This window comes from Alosa alosa, chromosome 9, assembly GCF_017589495.1.
Source record: "Alosa alosa isolate M-15738 ecotype Scorff River chromosome 9, AALO_Geno_1.1, whole genome shotgun sequence".
In the NCBI taxonomy this organism is placed as follows: domain Eukaryota; kingdom Metazoa; phylum Chordata; class Actinopteri; order Clupeiformes; family Clupeidae; genus Alosa; species Alosa alosa.
Window position 1 is genome coordinate 9,448,330 of NC_063197.1, and position 19,140 is coordinate 9,467,469.

Genomic DNA, 19,140 nt, shown 5'->3' on the forward strand with positions numbered 1-19,140 from the left:
ACTAATTGGTTAATGGCATAGACCTGGGTTAATGGGTTGGGCCATAAACAGGGTTGTTTCTCTCTGTCTCTAGGGGACTTCACCTTGATTGGACACGGATTGCACTGCGCTTTGCTCACTGCGCTTTGCTCACAGCAGCGGCAGGCCAGTTGTTGCGCATGCAAGCCATTGAAAATAATGTGTTTCATAGCACAGCGCTGCCGTTTGCGTGTGCAATGTGAACCCCACTTCTCGTTTGCTGGGTCACTTCTGGATTAGGCACATTTCTGAGTTTTGAAGGCACATTGATTGACTGCTCTCTTAAACACACCTTATGTCTTTCTTTACCTTTAATTTATCTTACTCCTAACATCCTACTGACACTTGCATTACAGCTACGCACCCACATTCTGTTTTCTCCCCATGTCATCTTTTTGACTGCACTAATTTAATATTTCTAATTAATAAATATATTTAGGTTGACCAAACCACTTGTATCTCTCTTTTATGTATGGTTCCGAGCTGGCCGTAACACTGCCGATCTGATTAGAATTTTAATCGGAATGAGAGGGTGGTGTACTCATCTTCTCAGGCAAAAGTAAAGCAGCAACGGCTACTCCGATCAAGGATTCTAGAGCGCCTGTAAGCAGCTGATCGGAATAGAACGTAGCCCATGTAAACAGATGGAACTAATGTTTCATTCGAAATAGTTTAATCGGAATGATGACAAAAAAACAAAAACAAAAATGGTCCATATAACCCACCTACTGTGAGAAAGCAAACCGTGATGGCTGTTAAATACGTTTTTAAAGCTTGAAAAACAACAACAGGTGAAAAGATTTAAAGCTTTTTTTTTTGTTTTAATGAGTAACTACTTTTAGCATCATCTCATGGCTGTTGACAGTAACTGTAAAATTGTTCCATCCTTTTGCATCCTGCAGGTTGATTGGCAGCTTCCAAGCTTCAGACTAAAGCTCCATAGTGTTTTGTTAAATACCGCTGAGCCGCTGTAGCTTAACAAAATAGGATAAGGATGCTTTTGAATGAAGATGACAAAAGATGAAATTGTTGTGAGTGGAGATAAGTGACTGTTGTGAGTAAAGTAATTATGGGAAATTGAGGGGGAGTGTTGTGTGTTTAGAGATGGCGCTGTGATTAACAGTGACAAACGGAGTGAACAGCAAAAGCTTAATAAATAAGATGTCATTAATGGGCTATGGGAGATGATGAACTAACGATTAGGTCTGCAAAAAAACTAGAATACTTTGTCATTTGGATGGCTGGGTGTCAGACTAGATGATGCAGCTTACTTGTCAGGTGCCAGTCTAGCGAGTGGGTAGTTCACTTGGGAGGGCAATGATGGTGCCAGCTGCTTTTCACACCCTGGTCTGGCCACCCCCCAGTGGCCTACACTCGTCACATTACCGCAAAGTGCTAGCTCTGACGCGGGGTGGCTCAATTCAGATGTTGGTTTGGAGGGCTCCCGATGGCCACTAAAATGGCAACCAGTGCAGCAAACATGTTCACTTTGGGACAATTTCTTTTATAGGAGTTGCCAGTGACGACAGTCCACACATGTCACATGTCTTCCCCACATGTCTTCTTCAGTCAGCTGATATAGTGAGTGGGTTCAACATTAACGACTGTCCAGAAATTGATTGTCTCATAACAAAAAACAGCATCTGTGACACGTGCGTGAAGTCCTCTCGTGTTCTTTTATCTTGGAAGTGCACATTTGGTTGCCTAATTATTTCAGTAAGGTTTTTTTTGGTTTTTGTTTTATTTTTTTAAAAATCTGAGGACATTTTGGTTTGTCAGCTTAGAGAAGTCCAGAAGCGAGATGACCGTCATTCAACACAGTCATCCAAAAGGAGATAACAACGTTGATTCAGTTTGTAGTGAGCCATCAAAGCAGAGAGCCACAGGGGAGACCCACACACTGGCACAGGCTGCAGAACGAAACCAGGGCAACCAAAGGGCAATAAGCAGGCAGCACGATTAACCGGACACACACAAGTGTGCGTAATTACGCAGTTCTGGTACGAGTAGTTCTGGCACTGAACCAAGAGAGTACCCGCTGTGCTTACTGTGCTGGTCATGTGCTTTTAGATGGTTAGGTTGGCAGAGGAGCCCTTAGTTTGCGATGAGAGATCAGAGGAAGCAGCACCCAATAATCAGAGAGAACCTCCAAAATTTAAATCCATTTGATGTCATCAAAAGCTGTAGCAGCCTGGATGAGCGTAACCCTTAAATCCCTTACTGTTGTGCAAATGGACTTACAATTGAGTTAAACACACACACACAGACACACACCTTCCACAGGACGATGAGGTCCAGCTCGATCTCACTACACTTCTTCACCACAGCCAGGCTGTCGTCGACAACAGTCCCTGACCCCAGTCCCTGACCCCAGGCTGCACCCGCCACCACACCACATCGCTTCTGATCCGGACAGGGGCCTCGGCGGAAGAAGAAGTCTGCACATGGGGTGGAAGAGCTCACGATCTAGACACACACACACACACACACACAGAGAAGGAAATGTGACCATTTCCAACTTGCATTAATTAATCAATCAATTAAACATATTGGTGTGGAAAGTGGGTACCAAGATAACGCTGTTGATACATCGAAGTCGGACCACAAATCTATGGAGGCCGAATAACAATAATAGCAACGTCCAGCTTGACTGTCTGCTTTGCCCCCAAATACTAATTAGCTCACATTACTCCCAGCTACCTTTTTGTTTATTGCTACAGACTTCATATGAGGTAATCGGAAAGTGTGATACAAAGTGATGATTACACAACTCATTATAAATACATTCAAATGGAATTTTTGCATGCATGTGTGTGTGTGTATGCGTGTGTGTGTGTATGCGCGTGTGCTAAGAGGGGTCGGGCGTGTGTGTATGTACCTACCTGCTCATTTCCTAAGTTCAAGTCTGCAAAAGTGAGTTTGTTTTCAGCATCTGAGGTAGCTGCAGGAGCGCAAAAACAGATCAGATGAACATGTTTGCATGTCAAGGGTTCAGAGGTCTCTGGAGGTGCATGGGTAAGACTGTCTTGCGTGTGTATGTGTGTGCGTGTGTGTATAAGGAAATGTAATGGGCTGTACCTTCTTGTGGTTTGCATCTGCTGGCTCTGAAACATAGCTTTCCCCTCTCTCTGCTCCCCAGCTTTGAGTCTACAAGAGGGAGACACAGAAGAGAAGGAAACAGGGGGGAAGAGAGTTTCAGTGAGAAAGAGACGGAGAGAAAGTGAGTGAGAGAGAGAGAAAAAGAAAGAGTCATAATATGCTCATTGATAAAATGCTCATTAGCATGATCCCAGCTTTACTCAGACGTGATTCAGTTTGCAAACAAATGCGGCAAACGTTGGAGTGAAAATTACCCATCGGCTCCCCAGCCCCCACCCCCGTCTTCTCAAGACCTCTGATTTCCTTCCTGCATGAGTAACATTAGGGAGATGGCAACAAACAGCACTTAGACAGCAGCAACAAACACCTGAGGAACACAAGCTTAATGGGACATTCTGTATACGGGCAAGGAACGTTACAGCACATTGTTTACCATCTCTTTCACACCGCTTCCACTCCCTCACTTTTTTATCCTCCATCATCCCTTCATTTGCTCCTTTTCATCACCTCAACAAAGGCTACCAAAGCTCGCTCGCTCTCTCTCTCTCTCTCTCACACACACACACACACACACACAATCCTAGTGTGCTCAAAAGGTACTTTGGTTGCTTTTCTCCTGTAAGGACTTGAACGTTTATAAACACCTGCCAGGACTCATCGATTCTCACATACTCCCCATGCCTTGCTTTCTCAACAGCGTACACATCACAGATCATTTGCTTGTCCCCTCGTTAATGTATTTCACTTCCTCCCTCGTTAAATTCTTAGCTGTAATCTGCACTAATGGCTCCTCCTCAGTAGTGAGGATGCTGGCTGGCCAGGGTGTTTTTTACTTCTCTCCACGCTGGCAACATCTCGATCAGTCACTCAGTCTGTCTGCCAGCCAGGACCGGCCAACTGGAAATAGGACAAGGAGCAGGACTTCAATAATGAACAGCCACACACACACACACACAGTGACAGTCGCCGACAGTCCTTTACAGAAAGGCCGCCGCCATTCAGTGTACACCTTACACTTACATACCTCCCCTTAGTTTCAACGAGTTTGAAGTAATGGGAATACCTCCATCCCTCAAAAGTTAGCGTTGGCTGTTTCTCGCTTGCCATGATTGCTCTTCATGCTACCAGCCTCGGTCACGTAATGTATGGAGCTTGTGACTATTGCGCAAGCGTGCAGCTGAGAAAGCAGTCACTGTCAAATCTGTCCCTGGGAAAAGTAATGTTGCGCCGATTTGAAAAAGGAACTACATTTTGTTACCAAATTTTCAGTAGTTACCCGAAAAAGTAGTTACATTACTGTAATGCGTTACTTTGTAACGTGTTACACACAATACTGCTAGACAAGTACTGAAATGTCGGAAGTGTTGTGTGGTGTGTGTGTGTGTGTGTGTGTGTGTGTGTGTGTGTGTGTGTGTGTGTGTGTGTGCGAATTGGACAATAACAGTAGGTTTACAACAGTTAGAACTGTTGAGTTAGAACAGGTGTGTGTATGCATTTGAGTGCATATAAGTGAATGCAAAACGGTGTCAAATTGTAAGATTTTGCAAGTGTGAAAATATGTGTGCAAATATGTGTGTGTGTGTCTAATGATGTTGGAGCAAGTGGCTGAAAGCATTTCTGTGAGTGATATCAGCTCAGTATATCACTCCATTCTGGAGGACTCAGCAGGCCTCAATGTGACCCAATTTCCTCTAAAAGGCTAAGTGCTGTTTCCCTTAACTCTGATTTTCTATCGGGTGTGTGTGTGTGTGTGTGTGTGTGTGTGTGTGTGTGTGTGTGTGTGTGTGTGTGTGAGTGTGAGTGTGAGAGAGAGAGAGCAATGTTGTTGGCATATAAGGAGTGAGTCAGCAGAATCTCAATGTGACCCAATATTCTTTTAACAGCTAAGTGGTGCTACCTCATCTTATGTGCGCGCGTGTGTGTGTGTGTGTGTGTGTGTGTGTGTGTTACTCTCTGCAATGGCATATGGCCATCATTGATCTGAGAGCTTGAGTTGTGTGAGAGCGAATGTGTGTAGACATGTGTATGGTTTGTTGGAATGACAAAGTGTGTGTGTGTGTGTGTGTGTGTGTGTGTGTGTGTGTGTGTGTGTGTGTGTGTAGAGAGAGAAAGAAAGGAGAGACAAAGTCATAGTTCGGAGACGGTTTCTATAGAAACATAACTGCTACCCTGGAGAGTGTTAGGGAAGGAAGAGACTGTTCATTTCCAGTTAACACACAGCAGACACACTCCCACACACCTTTGTCTCCAGCTGGGTTAATGCAGGTGTGTAGTCTCCAGTGACGGCTGCAGCTGGACACCTGCACTATGTGAAACTCACGCACCCCAACCTCACTCTGCAGAGAAACGGACAGGTTGAGAGAGAGAGAGGGAGGGAGAGGGAGAGGGAGAGAGGGAGCGGGGGAGAGAGACTGTTATACATCATCATGACATTGAAAACTGTTTATTTAGTGTTTTGGTGTCCTGGCTGAACACATTCTGACTATATTTATAAGTGGAAACTTTTATCTTTATCTATCCCCTTGTACTTACAGTAGAGTTGGGCCGATGTTCTATTTGTCTAATTTTAACTGGTAATATTATCATAGGAAAATGTAATCATAATAGAAACCGACAGGCCCCAGAACATGTATTACAATAGAATTGTGTCAGTCTGAATATGAATATGATTATGTGTCTGAAATGACAAGTTACTTAATCCTCATGTCAATGTGTGTGAGTGTGAGTGCAAATCCTTTTTATTTCTATCTGATTAATAAATCAGAGTACAGTTTTACCGCAACTGGATCCCACGACGAGGGAAAGTGAGTTCACCCTTCATTTTTACACCAAAATATATATGTATATCAGAGTTTCCGCTAGAAAAAATGGTGAGGTTTCGTTTTCCGGACATTTTGATGATATGCCGGTCAAATATCCTATTATCCCTTCTTAATTAGTCAAATTGAGGAAAACTGGAGACATGCTATGTAGCTTAAAGAATGACATAATCAGGCTGTATAGAATGCAACATGTTCATTAGCCTAACTTAAACATGCCTAACAAGATCTATCCAGTATATTTTCATGGACAGCAAGAGTCCGCTTCGTTCATTGTTTTAAAAAGGCTACGTTGTTTGTTGCTGCTACCCACGTTATCTCCAGTGGTGACTGTTTAACTTACACAGATGCGCACACACAAGAATGAGCGCTCACACCACTACCTCCTAATGCTATGCCTCTTTATTTGATAACAATAAATAAGAAATGTTTCCTATTCTGGGAAAATGTTTAGTTTCTTTTTCTTTCGGCCGCGGTTCAATGATACCGTTTAATTGTGCCAGAAACTATCCGCGGACCAGTAATCGCCTCGTCGAGGAGGCTAACCCTGCAGATCATAGACACCAATTACACGTTACCAATTTATCATCATCCATCGCGTCTGGCCTCTGAAAAAAACTTTTAAGGCTAGTCTGCCTGGGCCTGGCCATGTTTGAACCGCCTTACTCATTTGTTAGTTGTTTAACATGGACGTTTTAAGCTGCGTGCGCTTCCTATTTGAAATGCAGCATAGGCTGCGTGTTGTTTAATAGCTTACTTTTCAAACGGTAGAGCCTGTTCATTTAAAAACATAGCCAGAGGACGTATAATATAGGCCTACATATTAAGGCTTATTCTCAAATTCAGATTGCGTTAGGGGACGGGATTATTAGCCAATTTCAATCGGACAATTTGCCCGGAGAGATTTAATTTTGTCAGACATTTCATTTTTTTCTCCGGCCAATGTCCATGTTACCGGACAACGGAAACCCTGATGTATATACACTCTAAGTGCAACAACTTTGTGTCCATTGGTCTCGAGTGATTTGTGTGTGTGTGTGTGTGTGTGTGTCCGTCCATTGCCCTTGAAGTGTCTCTTACGGTGTTGACGTTCTCCACATCAACGAAGACCAGCATGCTGCCGCTCCTGTGGTCCTGAGCCGGCGTCTGGGCCGGTGCCGGGTTGGGTGTGTGTGTCAGGGCCAGAGTGTTGCTGCGGCAGGCCGAGGCACGCACACACAACGAGCGGATCGCGCAGATGACAGCGGTGTGTCTCAGGACCCTATGACTGAGAGAAAGAAAGAGAGAAGGAGAGGAGAGAGAGATTGAGAGTGAGGGAACGAGCGAGAGAGCGACAGAAAGAGATGGATAGAGTGAATGAGCGAGAGAGTGCAAGAGAGATGGAGTGAGTGAGCGAGAGAGCACAAGAAAGAGAGATGGATAGAATGAGTGAGCGAGAGAGTGCAAAATAGATGGAGTGAGTGAGTGAGTGAGTGAGTGAGCGTAAGAAAGAGAGATGGCGAGAGTAAGTGAGCAAGAAAGCGCAAGAGAGACAGAAACAGTCAGTACGAGTGAAAGACATGAAGATAGAGTGGGGGACAGATAGAGAGAATGAAGGACAGAGAGAGTGGAGGACAGAGAGAGTGGGGAACAGAGAGAGTGGAGGATAGAGAGAGTGGAGGACAGAGAGAGTGGAGGACAGAGAGAGTGGAGAACAGAGAGAGTGGGGGATAGACAGAGTGGGGGACAGAAAGAGAGAATGAAGGACAGAGAGTGGAGGACAGAGAGAGTGGAGGACAGAGAGAGTGGAGGACAGAGAGAGTGGGGGGGACAGAGAGAGAGAATGAAGGACAGAGAGAGTGGAGGACAGAGAGAGTGGGGAACAGAGAGAGTGGAGGACAGAGAGAGTGGGGGACAGAAAGAGAGAATGAAGGACAGAGAGAGTGGAGGACAGAGAGAGTGGAGGATAGACAGAGTGGGGTGAAAGAGATTGAGGAGAGGGCAGAAAGACGAAGACTGATGACTCATTGCCAATAAAAGCATCTGTCCAATGGAAGCATTTAATGACCATTAATTGGGGTGGCAGATGAAAGATCTCTTAACGACTTTTGTCACGCAATCATGTTAATCTCTGATTTTAGCCTCCACTGATGCCACTTAGCTCATTAAAACAGACAATGAGTTTCCTGGTATTCCAACAGACACGCCTGAGTACAGACACACGCTCACACACACAATTAAACACTCTCTCTCACACACATAGACAAACACAAACACCAACACACACAAAGGCGCACACACACACACACTCTGGTAAGTAAAATGCTCCTGGCATGCAAAAGTCATTTGACTCTCCAGCTATTCAATCTTGGTGTGCGCTCCCATTTATATAAGGCCAGGTGAAAGCTGATTACTTTTCAAGCGTGTGAGTGAAAGACTTTCCCATTTCCTCTCCTGCCCTCTATCCTCCCTGCTTTCCTTTTCAACCCGACCCCCCCCCATCTCTCTCCTCCCCTCCTCTCATTGGGTAATTGAGTTCACGGTTGTTCTATGCGTTCTCATTATGGACGTCCTCCTGTGGATCCCTCTCTGCTACATCCATCCATCCATGCCACACACACACAGACACTTTGCCTCTCCCCTTTCCAGCTCACCTATTCCCTCTCCCTCCCTCTGCAGTCTCCTCCATGCCTACCTGAGTTTGCCGTTCTTCTGCGTGCTCTCGTAGTAGAACAGGAAGTGGATCTCGTGCACGCCTTCTGTGTCGGGCCCCCGCAGCCACATGGGCACCTGGAGGGCCTCGCCCGGCTGCAGGACCTGACCGGGCAGCTCCACCTCCACCACCCTGGCACTGCCAACTCCAGCGGGCATCCCTTCTAAGCCTCCACTACCGCCGACCCCTGCTGCCCCTCTGGCACCGAACTCTGCGGGCGACACCAGGGTGAGCGCGGCGACGGTGGAGGGCAGCGCGGAGACGGTCTTGTACGCCGAGTTGTGCTCGGAGGCAGCGGGCGAGAGGGGCGTGCGTGCCTGGCCCTGCCCGCCGCGGGCGCCCAGCGTGAAGAAGTGCGGGTGCGTGGACGCCACACGCAGCCCAGCCAGCGGCACCCCGCTCACGTTCACAAACTCCACCCAGGCCTTCCGCAGCTCCCCACACAGCAGCGCCGTCGGGAAGTGCAGGAAGAACACCTGGGGGAGAGAGAGAGAGAGAGAGAGAGAGAGAGAGAGAGAGAGAGAGAGAGAGAGAGAGAGAGAGAGAGGGAGAGAGAGAAAAAGTTAGAGTGACAAAAAGAGAGACAGAAGGCAGGAGAAAGAACATGGAAAGAGAGGAAGGGAAAAAAATATTTCAAAATGGATGAAGGATGAAATAAAGTGAGAGTGTGTGTGCCTTTGTGTGAGTGTGTACCCATGTTGTCTATTCGTGAGTGTGTGTGTGTGTGTGTGTGTCAGTGTGTGTGCGCGCCTTTGTGTGAGTGTGTACCTGTGTTGTCTATTTGTGAGTGTGTGTGTGCGCCTTTGTATGAGTGTGTACCTGTGTTGTCTACTCGTGAGTGTGTGTGCGCGCCTTTGTGTGAGTGTGTACCTGTGTTGTCTACTCGTGAGTGTGTGTGTGTGTGTGTGTGTATGAGTGCGCGCCTTTGTGTGAGTGTGTACTCGTGTGTGTGTGTGTGTGTGTGTGTGTGTGTGTGTGTGTGTGTGTGTGCGTGCCTTTGTGTAAGTGTGTACCTGTGTTGTCTGCTCGTGGTGTGTGTGTGTGTGTGCGCCTTTGTGTAAGTGTGTACCTGTGTTGTCTGCTCGTGAGTGTGTGTGTGTGTGTGTATATATGTGAGCGCTCCTTTGTGTGAGTGTGTACCTGTGTGTGGATGAATGTAATTTGTCTGTCCATTAGCTGATGGATAAGGGGAATGGGGGGGGTATCATTTACTCAAGTGACTGATTGATGTTTGCGAACAGCTGGGCTAGTGTGCAGTAGTGTGTGTGTGTGTGTGTGCGTGCGTGCGTGTGCGTGTGTGTGTGTGTGCGCGCGTGTGTGTAGTGGTGAAGGAGCTGGGCTAGTGTGCAGTATCCTGAAAAGTTGAGGGGTTCAATTCCCGGCTTCCACTGTTGTAATAGAATTGAGTTGATATGTAAGTCACTCTGGATGAAAAGTATCTGCTAAATACATGTGACAGGAGTTTCCTCCGTGGAGTGCATGCATCCATTCAATAGACCAAGAGCAGAGGCACACAAAGTGGGAACAGAGATTGTGTAGCAGTGTGTGTGTGTACACTGTACCTCTAGCAAAGGCATGGGTGGGGTAATGATGGGGTCGAGGCGTGTAGAAGTGTGTGTTTGTGTGTGTGTGTGTGTGTGTGTGTGTGTGTGTGTGTGCACTGTACCTCTAACAAAGGCATGGGTGGGGTAATGATGGGGTCGAGGCGGTGGTCTGATCCATGCTTCACGCTGGTCTTCTCCTCTTTGGTCTGGTTGAGTCGTGGGCCCTGTATCTCCAGATCCTGCCGACCACGTACACTCAAACCACCCACTGGGAGCCCACACACACACACACACACACACACACACACACACACACAAATAATAACTAAATGCTTTAACCACGCAGTTGTCAAAGTGTGTTGTGAAACTCACTGTAATTATGTGCAGCGTGTATGTGGCAATAAAAAAATGTGTGTGAATGTGTGTGTGTGTGTGCGTCTATACATGCGCTTGTGCCTGCATGCACACCTACCTTCTGCTGAGCTGTTTCCCGAGTCCCCAGTGCCCAGGTTATACACTACTCCCAGAATCCTCAGCTCTCCAGTCTGGTGGGGCAGCAGCTTCAGCCGTGCCTGAGACCAGCATAGAGGGACGGGGGGGGGAATGAGGGATAAGACTAAGTCCTCTCTCCATCTCTCTCAAGATCCCGTTTTAGTCGCCGTAAAAAAGGATTAGATCACTTTTTTTGTGTCCACATACACTCCCTCATAATGTTAAAGTAACAGGTCTCCTCTGTTTGGGTCAGATGAATTATCTTTGCTACAGTAATTTCCAGTGTATTAGCCGCATTGTGTATAAACAGCAGGACCGTGTTTTATGCAAGTTAAAAACACAAAACCATATTAATACCATATTAACTGCCCCCGTGTATTAACCTCATAGCTGAATCAATTCTGCAAAATCAATGTTGGGAAATGACGGTATTACTGCCCCTATTGCAAGGATCAGTCTTTGCTATTCATCTCTAATCGCCACAGAGGAGAGAGGAAGAACAAGGGATAGAGAAGATTGACGGAGGTGTAGGGAGGGAGACACTCACCAGTTTGGTCTCTTCTGGACTCATGTTGAACTCTGCAATGACCTCAGTGGTAATGATGTCATCTTTCGGTGTGGTCTGGAAAAAGAGGTACACACAATATATAGACCCTTTAAACTGCATAAATAAACAGGTGGCACAGAAAACAACATTGAGCTAATGGTAACTTGGGGACCAAAACGTAACCTTCAAAAACATGTTATAAAAGTCAATATTTTGTAGAGCATTATGCTACAGTCGATTCATTTTCATTTAAAGTTAAATGCTTCTGCAGGTCCTGACCCAGGTCATTTTACATATCCCATCTCATCCCTCTCCCGCTTGCTACCGGTCACCATCTTCACCGTCTTGTTCACTGTTGTTATTACGTATGACACACCAAACACATTACTAACATTATCACACAAAGCGTGTTTGCACCATCTATGAGTGAGTCCACTGTTTAATTGTTTTTTCTATAATCAATAAGTCGATAAGTATATTATAATGTGATACTTCAGTGTGTGTATGTACCTGTGGGTTGAGGACCTCCTTCTCGTTGGTGATGCTCTGAGACGAGGCGTGTGTGTTGTCTGGCAGTCGGCTGAAGTCTTCAGGGGTAAACTTCCATAGCAACGAGAGGTCAGACAGACTTAGAGGCACCCGCAGAGGGTTCCGGAAAGACACCTCCACAATGATGGGTTCTGAACAAAGAGAAGAGAACACATGACTAAGGACATTCACTAGCAAGTAGAAAGACAGTCAGGCATATACTACCACCAATGCTTGTTAAATGGAGTGTGTGTGTGTGTGTGTGTCAGTATGTTGTATACGGTTAGCCTAAAACAGGGGTGTCAAACTCATATTAGGCAGTGGTCCAGATGTGTTAGAACGAGCTTTCGTATGGGCCGTCATCGTGATCAATGGTCATTCTCACGGTCACTACACAATGCATATAGGTTTACCGTGTAATTGCGGTCATATACAGCTCTTTCTGTCTTCAAATCCTCTACCTTCCATGTGAACCTTTCTCTTTCTACCAGCAAGGAGAGAATATGGCTACACCAACATGTGTAATTGCCAGTGCAGCAAACCACATTTTTCCTTGCCTGCATCTTCATACCTGGGGCAGCAAGTATCTACATTTTTTTAAAAACATTCGCTTCCAACCGAAAACATTTTGGGGGGCACGTATGAAAAGTGTTGTCGGGCTGGTATCTTTTACACCCTGGCCTAGACAGCGTCTCTCTATGGTTGTGTACGTAGTGCTTCTTCAGCGCGTAATGCTAACCATTGACAACGGCCAGTGGAAATCTGAGGTTATCAGTGTGCTGGCTGAGGCAGGCCTGGGTGGGCTGAAACGACTGCGGCACCACGCCCCGATTCACCATGGCAACCACCTGCTCCTCCAATCGGATCCAGAGGCGCGAGATATCCGCATCACACTCCTGGTCCAGTGTCACATGAGTCGCTGCTTGCTTCTCACCTACAGCCAGCCAGCCAGACAGACAGACAGACAGACAGACAGACAGACAGACAGACAGACAGACAGAGAGAGAGAGAGAGAGAGAGAGAGAGAGAGACAGAGAGAGACAGACAGACAGGAAGATAAGCCAGACAGACAGACATTGAGAGAGACAGAGAGACAGACAGAGAGACAGACGCATACAGAGACAATCCAAGTTAAGGGCACAGATCTTGCACAAGAAAAAAAACTGTCATTAAGGCTCTTTAACTAGGCATAACAGAAAGTCCTTGAGGGTCAATGCATTCTTCTCGCCCAGAGAGACAGACAGATAGGCAGGCAAAATCCTTTTACTGCTAAAGTTCAAGGGCTAAAATGCAGCTTTTAGGGGGGTGGGTTGAGGACACAGATCTTTCGCGATGAGAAACTTATGCTCTCAATCAGGCGCGCAATCACAAACATGCCCAGCATCTTTTCATTTAATCTTACTCATCCATTTCTCTCTCTCTCTCTCTGTGTGTGTGTGTGTGTGTGCGTGCGTGCGTTTGTGCGTGTGTCAGCCTGTCTCTGTGGTTTTAATTATGAATTTTCTTCCTAGTTTAATTTAGTTGAAAGGCCCACAGGGCAACCCATTCTCCTCTTCCTTAACACTCTCCTTACTAGTGTAGAGAAGAGGCAGCAAATCAAAGCTTCTGTGTGTCTGTCACAGAATATGAGTGCATGTGTCGGAAGTGTGTATTACTCAAGTGGAGAGACTATGTTTGCCATGTTAAGTGAAGCTGCTTGACAGCAGAGAACACAGGGGTGATGGTGGTGGTGGTAGTGTGTGTGTGTGTGTGTGTGTGTGTGTGTGTGTGTGTGTCTCACCCTCGGCGAGCCTGCGCTCGTGGCCGAAGAAGACGCGCGTCTGTGCACTGTTGAGGCAGGGCAGGGGCAGCTGGGGCAGCACGCCCTCCGTGTCAGTCTCCCCCGACGGCTGGTTCACACTCTGAGGACAGAGGTTACGTAATGTAAATGTAAATACAATGTGCTGTTCTCATTGCTCTATATATATTATATAAGGCTCATCTCCATTGTGAGCGTTTGGGGAACATGCCCTCACTCGGTCCTCTCAGTCCTTACGTTTCAATTAGAATTGAAGGACCCTGGTCAAACTCGCCAGCCTCTGGAAGTTTGTTACAGGACATGCCCATAAGTAGCTTTTGCTTCATGATCACAACACTAGTTATATTAACTAAAATTGCATAGCAGCTGCAGCAAAAACTCTCCCCACACTAATACACCTTTGCTAAAGCTTTATTACAGTGGTCTCCAACACGGTGCCCGCAGGCACCAGGTAGCCTGCGGGACGGCTATGAGGCGCCCCCAGCACACTTTCTAAAAATAGCCAACAGGTGGCCTGCAGATCACGCTCTAAAAACACGCTCCATTGTGAAGTTTTCAATAGATATTTAAGTCTAGACCAGAACCATTTTAAGAATGTATGTAGCCATACATCTGTAACATTAAATTGATATTGGTGATACCTTACAAATTGTAGCTGCGTTACATTTTAGCCTTTGGCTCCAAATCCATTTCCCATTCAATCTTTAAACAACAACGGAAGCGGAGCGCATACACGCTGCTCGCATGCATAGACAGTAAAGGGGGAAAAAACTTGCTCGTCTGGTGTAGCCAAAGGAAACATATCTTTGCAAAAGTTCTGTGGCCATTTCATGTTCGTCAAATACGGTTCTTGCATGATCGTTCAAGGACTGAAAAACAATTGCTTTAGCTCACAGGTCTTTTCTCCTCCGTAGGCTACTGCCGTATAATAGCGCTGAAAATGTTGTGGCATGCATGACTGAGCAGGACTGTGCATGACCTTTTTTGTCAGATCATGGAGAGATTTCAGGTGTGCAATAACTTTAAAAGGAGTTTTCATATGTTAGGGTTGTATGGGCGATTACTACTGAAATGTTAAAACCGAATTGTCCACTGAAATCAGGACTTAAACAACCCCTGAATTCATAATGGTGGATGGGTATAAATTGGGTACAAATTGTAACCCAAATTATTAATTGCACAAAAATATTGTTTTTTTGTTAAAAAAATTGGATTAGATTCCCCATGCAAACTTTGAAATGAACAAACTGAACAAAAATGTTGGTAGTGTTGCATAGGCTATTGATATTAAAGTTGAAAATACAGTTGCTTAATATTTAAAGACTTATAGGCCTACACAATATTGATAATTTAAAAGTAAAAAATCACATAGGCCTATTATTTAGGAGGACTACCCTCGCAAAAAAAGGGGTGAGGGTATGTTTGTTTCAAATGAGTAGCCCTCCATATGATTTCGGATCTTCAGGTAGCCCTCATTCGCAAAAAGGTTGGAGACCCCTGCTTTATTATCATTTACTTACGTGCAGAGACAGTAACCTAAATATTCTTACTACCTAAATGAGTATCCTCCTCAGAGGTGAAAAATAAACATTTTTGAATAAGCTAAACCCATTTTACGCAAATTGCCATAGGCATAAGCTACCTTCAAATACAGTGAACTGAAGTCAATAGAGACCATACGCAACCATTGAATAGCTGTACCAAATCAAATGTTACATTATAGGTTTCATTATTACCATCGAAATTTAACCAATACCTTAACTCAATCAGCTTACAGCCTAACATGCAATTAATTTAGCTCTAGCCTAACTGACGTCTGCCTTGCTTTTTTTTTTTAAGTGCTTATCGTCTTCCACTCACGCCTCATTCAGGCTAGCTTTGAATGCACAGGTGGGTAGGCTGGGTGTAGGCTGAAGCCTTCCCCAGGAATATGGGGAGTATATGGCCTGGCATGTTTATTATGAACACTTGTGAACTAAACTAATGTTTCGATACCGATACCAAGTCAAGAATTTTTAAAAAATGCATTTGATTTGGGGGCCCCACCACCTTGACATAATCATCATCAGTAGTATTGAATATACTGTAGTGTGATCATTCACACCAGTGGCCATCCCAGATTCTGCTTGATTCTCTCCACACAAACACACATGGAAATGTCATATTTCATATATTCTGCATAATTACTAGTAAATATATTTAGCAATTTGAAAACTATTCTAAAACTATAACTATTTTTAAACTATTACATTTAGGCATATCTTTAATGTGGTGTTCTAGGTCTAATTGAGTGCACATTGGTGATGTGTAGGTGTAACTGAGTGCCTGTCACTTTAAGAGATACGTGAGTAATTGGCCTTGTCTCACGGTTTTAGTCTAGTGAATAAAAGTTGCACATAGCGCATAAGGATATGTGGATGCAATTAATTATGTTTTGTATGTCATTAGATAAAATAAATGTTCAAAAAATGTACAAGTCGAAGAAAATCTTTCTGGGATCATAGAAGAGATAAGTGTCTTGCAATGTTCATTAATGATTTTAGCGAGCACTATTGTCAAACGTGACCTGAGCTAGCGGGATAGTTAGCAAAGATCTCTCTTCAGATGTAAAAAAGTTTGCGAAGGTTGCTTAGCCTATTTCTAAATTACATTGAACCCAAATAGTAGGCCTAAATGACCAAAATCCCACAGCCTAGGTAGGTTAGCAACACAAACTTGAGAGATGCAAGTGTGTGCACTTACGTGTGTGTGAGGAGAAAAGACGCACAGTGACAGGTTAGGGGAGGCGCTAGAAGCATGCCTTGTGCACATGCATGTTACTTCAAAAGAACACGGTAATTCTCAAAAGTATCGATACTAATAAAATTAGGCATCGTGACATTTTTAATTTCAGGGTATTGCGATACTTTTGTAGTATCGGTGAACCGTGCAACACTAATGAACACATCACATCTCTTAAAACAGCCTAATCCTAGTGTCGTCCATAGCCTATCTTGCAGCATGCCAAAACCGACAGATATTTTAGCAGGGTTGCGGTGGCACTGGCTTACGAATCTCTACAATATGATAAGGCTTACGTGTTATGAGAGACTTTTCAAGCTGAGGCGAAGCTAAAGATGAGAAATATGCTGGACCAGCAGGTAAGACGGGATGGGAGTGCCACTCGCCCCAGCCTCGCCTGGACTCAAACAAAATTAATTTCTGTCAATTAAACCTCGCTACTATTTTCTTATCAGGGCAGATTTATTGATGGGTAGCCTCATTTATTGTGATGTCCAAGTCCAATATTACTGTTTCTTTCACACATGCAATGAGTGATTTGGATGAGTCAGACAACGGGTAGCTTGCCTGTCTTCAGCTTAAAGTTAAATGAATACCATCGAAATTCTAATCAGTAAAAGCCTATTTTTAGCGGACATTTGTTCAAGTGTGTGTGTGTGTCACTCACTTTGTAGACGTAAAGGTACTCTCTAAGGAAGGCGGCCTGATGGGTGGGGTTGTATGCTGGTGTATGATTGTGTGTGTGTGTGTGTGTGTGTGTGTGTGTGTGTGTGTGTGTGTGTGGCTCACCTTGTAGACGTAAAGGTACTCTCTAAGGAAGACGGCCTGCTGGGTGGGGTTAAGCTGATGTATGATTGTGTGTGTGTGTGTGTGTGTGTGTGGCTCACCTTGTAGACGTAAAGGTACTCTCTAAGGAAGGCGGCCTGCTGGGTGGGGCTCTGCTGGCTGTCGTTGATGAGAATGTGTCTGAAGGCTGCTGCCGCATTGTCCGGCTGCTGGAGTGTGTAGGACTGCCGGCCAATGGTGAAGTTGATGTGGTCCTCCGCCAGTGACCAACCCTTCCCACGGTACACCTGGAGCGCTTGGCAGTAGCAGCGCAACGCGTGTCTCCGCTGAAAGTGGACATAGTCAAAAGGCAAAGGACAACAGAGTCAGGGAGATTGTGTGTGTGTGTGTGTGTGTGTGTGTGTGTGTGTGTGTGTGTGTGTGTGTGTGTGTAAAAGTGTGTGCATGTAGGGCTGAAGTGGTTGGTGAGCTTGTTTAAGTGTAAGGGGCTGAGTGTGTGTGTTTGTATCGTACCTGTCCAGCTTTGCTGTGAGCTTTGCACACAGTGTGTGTGTGTGTGTTTGGTAAGTGTAAGAGACCGAGTGTATGTGTGTGTTTGTACTGTACCTGTCCAGCTTTGCTATAGCGGTGTCCTGCCAGGATCATGTGGAAGGCAAACTTGCGCACCATCGGGTTACGCATATTAATGAAGCAGTGAGCCGCCTGCTCCAAAAGTAAAGCACTTCGCAAATCAGAGTCCTGCAATCACACATAGAGAAAGTGGAGGATTTAAAAGAACCTCCAAGAACAGTAATCAACAATCAGAGTTTCATTCACACACTCAGAATCATTATCACTTAAAATACCAAGAGCGTCCTAACAGCCATCAACCAATTGTGAGGTGTTGTGCTGAAATGTAGGAGTAGAATTCGTAGATACAAATGCTGCTCATCATAAGAGTGTATGCACCTCTTAAGGATATTTACACATGGAATGATTATGGAGGCACAATGGAGTTAATAGATTGAGAACACATATCTAAAGTGCACTGAAATTCAAGGCGTAGCATATCACCTAAGCATGTTAACATCTTGTGCGTCTACTGTAAATATCCCCTTCACCACGTGTGCGTGTTCAAACTTTTCTCTCCCGCCTCTTGCATGGTTTTACCCCAGTTTTCCTAGCACACCAAGTGGATTACTTTCGTTTCACATTTACAAGCGCGAGATGTTAAAATGCGCATATTAATATTTTACACTGTGGGTTTCAGTGTGATATTATGCGCATGCGCGATCTCATGTGATATGCATTAGCTCACTCTATCTGTGACTTCACTGTTGCGCCATAATATTATGACGATTTAAGTAAGTAAGTAAGTATATATACTCTTTTGATCCCGTGAGGGAAATTTGGTCTCTGCATTTATCCCAATCCGTGAATTAGTGAAACACACTCAGCACACAGTGAACACATGTGAGGTGAAGCACACACTAATCCCGGCGCAGTGAGCTGCCCGCAACAACAGCGGCGCTCGGGGAGCAGTGAGGGGTTAGGTGCCTTGCTTAAGGGCACTTCAGCCATGCCTACTCGTCGGGGTTCAAACCGGCTCCGGTAACAAGTCCAAAGCGCTAACCAGTAGGCCACGGCTGCCCCATTTATACTGAATTGATCCCTCAGATGTGAAGTAAAACCACACCAGTCATCTCAACATCTTGGTGGTTAAGTGGGCAGGTCACTGACAAATATCTAGTGTCATTTTAAAAACATATCCAACATGATTATTGCATTCTGTAAACTTCCCTCAAAATTTTAGGCTTAGGATATAGGTTCATCAACTCTCACTGATAAAGGGGGAAAAAATGTCTCAGCCATCAAAATATGTGCATGCACACACACACACACCTCGCTGGTCATCTTGATAAGCAGTGTAGCAGCGTCGGAGTACTTGGCCTGACTCTTCAGAATCTCAGCACTCAGTAGGGCACAGCGCTCGGCCAGCATCATGTTCCTGTGTACCACAGCACTCTGTCCATAAAATGTCCTCACAAAAGAAGTCA

The 19,140-nt window shown here is 45.2% G+C and overlaps 1 protein-coding gene across 4 annotated transcripts in view; it reads right to left on the reverse strand.

Moving 5' to 3' along the window:
- Nucleotides 1-19,140, reverse strand: part of trappc8 (trafficking protein particle complex subunit 8) — a 42,008-nt gene that overhangs the window by 4,742 nt on the left and 18,126 nt on the right. For all 4 annotated transcript variants that reach the window (XM_048251697.1, XM_048251696.1, XM_048251695.1 and 1 more), the window contains 15 exons: nucleotides 18,986-19,091; nucleotides 17,711-17,842; nucleotides 17,206-17,430; nucleotides 13,520-13,640; nucleotides 12,479-12,673; nucleotides 11,722-11,891; nucleotides 11,212-11,286; nucleotides 10,645-10,744; nucleotides 10,295-10,449; nucleotides 8,611-9,104; nucleotides 7,017-7,203; nucleotides 5,357-5,453; nucleotides 3,097-3,165; nucleotides 2,901-2,959; nucleotides 2,293-2,484 (listed from right to left, as the gene is read on the reverse strand). In XM_048251697.1, the coding sequence (XP_048107654.1) occupies nucleotides 2,293-2,484; nucleotides 2,901-2,959; nucleotides 3,097-3,165; nucleotides 5,357-5,453; nucleotides 7,017-7,203; nucleotides 8,611-9,104; nucleotides 10,295-10,449; nucleotides 10,645-10,744; nucleotides 11,212-11,286; nucleotides 11,722-11,891; nucleotides 12,479-12,673; nucleotides 13,520-13,640; nucleotides 17,206-17,430; nucleotides 17,711-17,842; nucleotides 18,986-19,091 (2,377 nt within the window). The remainder of the gene's footprint in view (nucleotides 1-2,292; nucleotides 2,485-2,900; nucleotides 2,960-3,096; nucleotides 3,166-5,356; nucleotides 5,454-7,016; nucleotides 7,204-8,610; nucleotides 9,105-10,294; nucleotides 10,450-10,644; nucleotides 10,745-11,211; nucleotides 11,287-11,721; nucleotides 11,892-12,478; nucleotides 12,674-13,519; nucleotides 13,641-17,205; nucleotides 17,431-17,710; nucleotides 17,843-18,985; nucleotides 19,092-19,140) is intronic.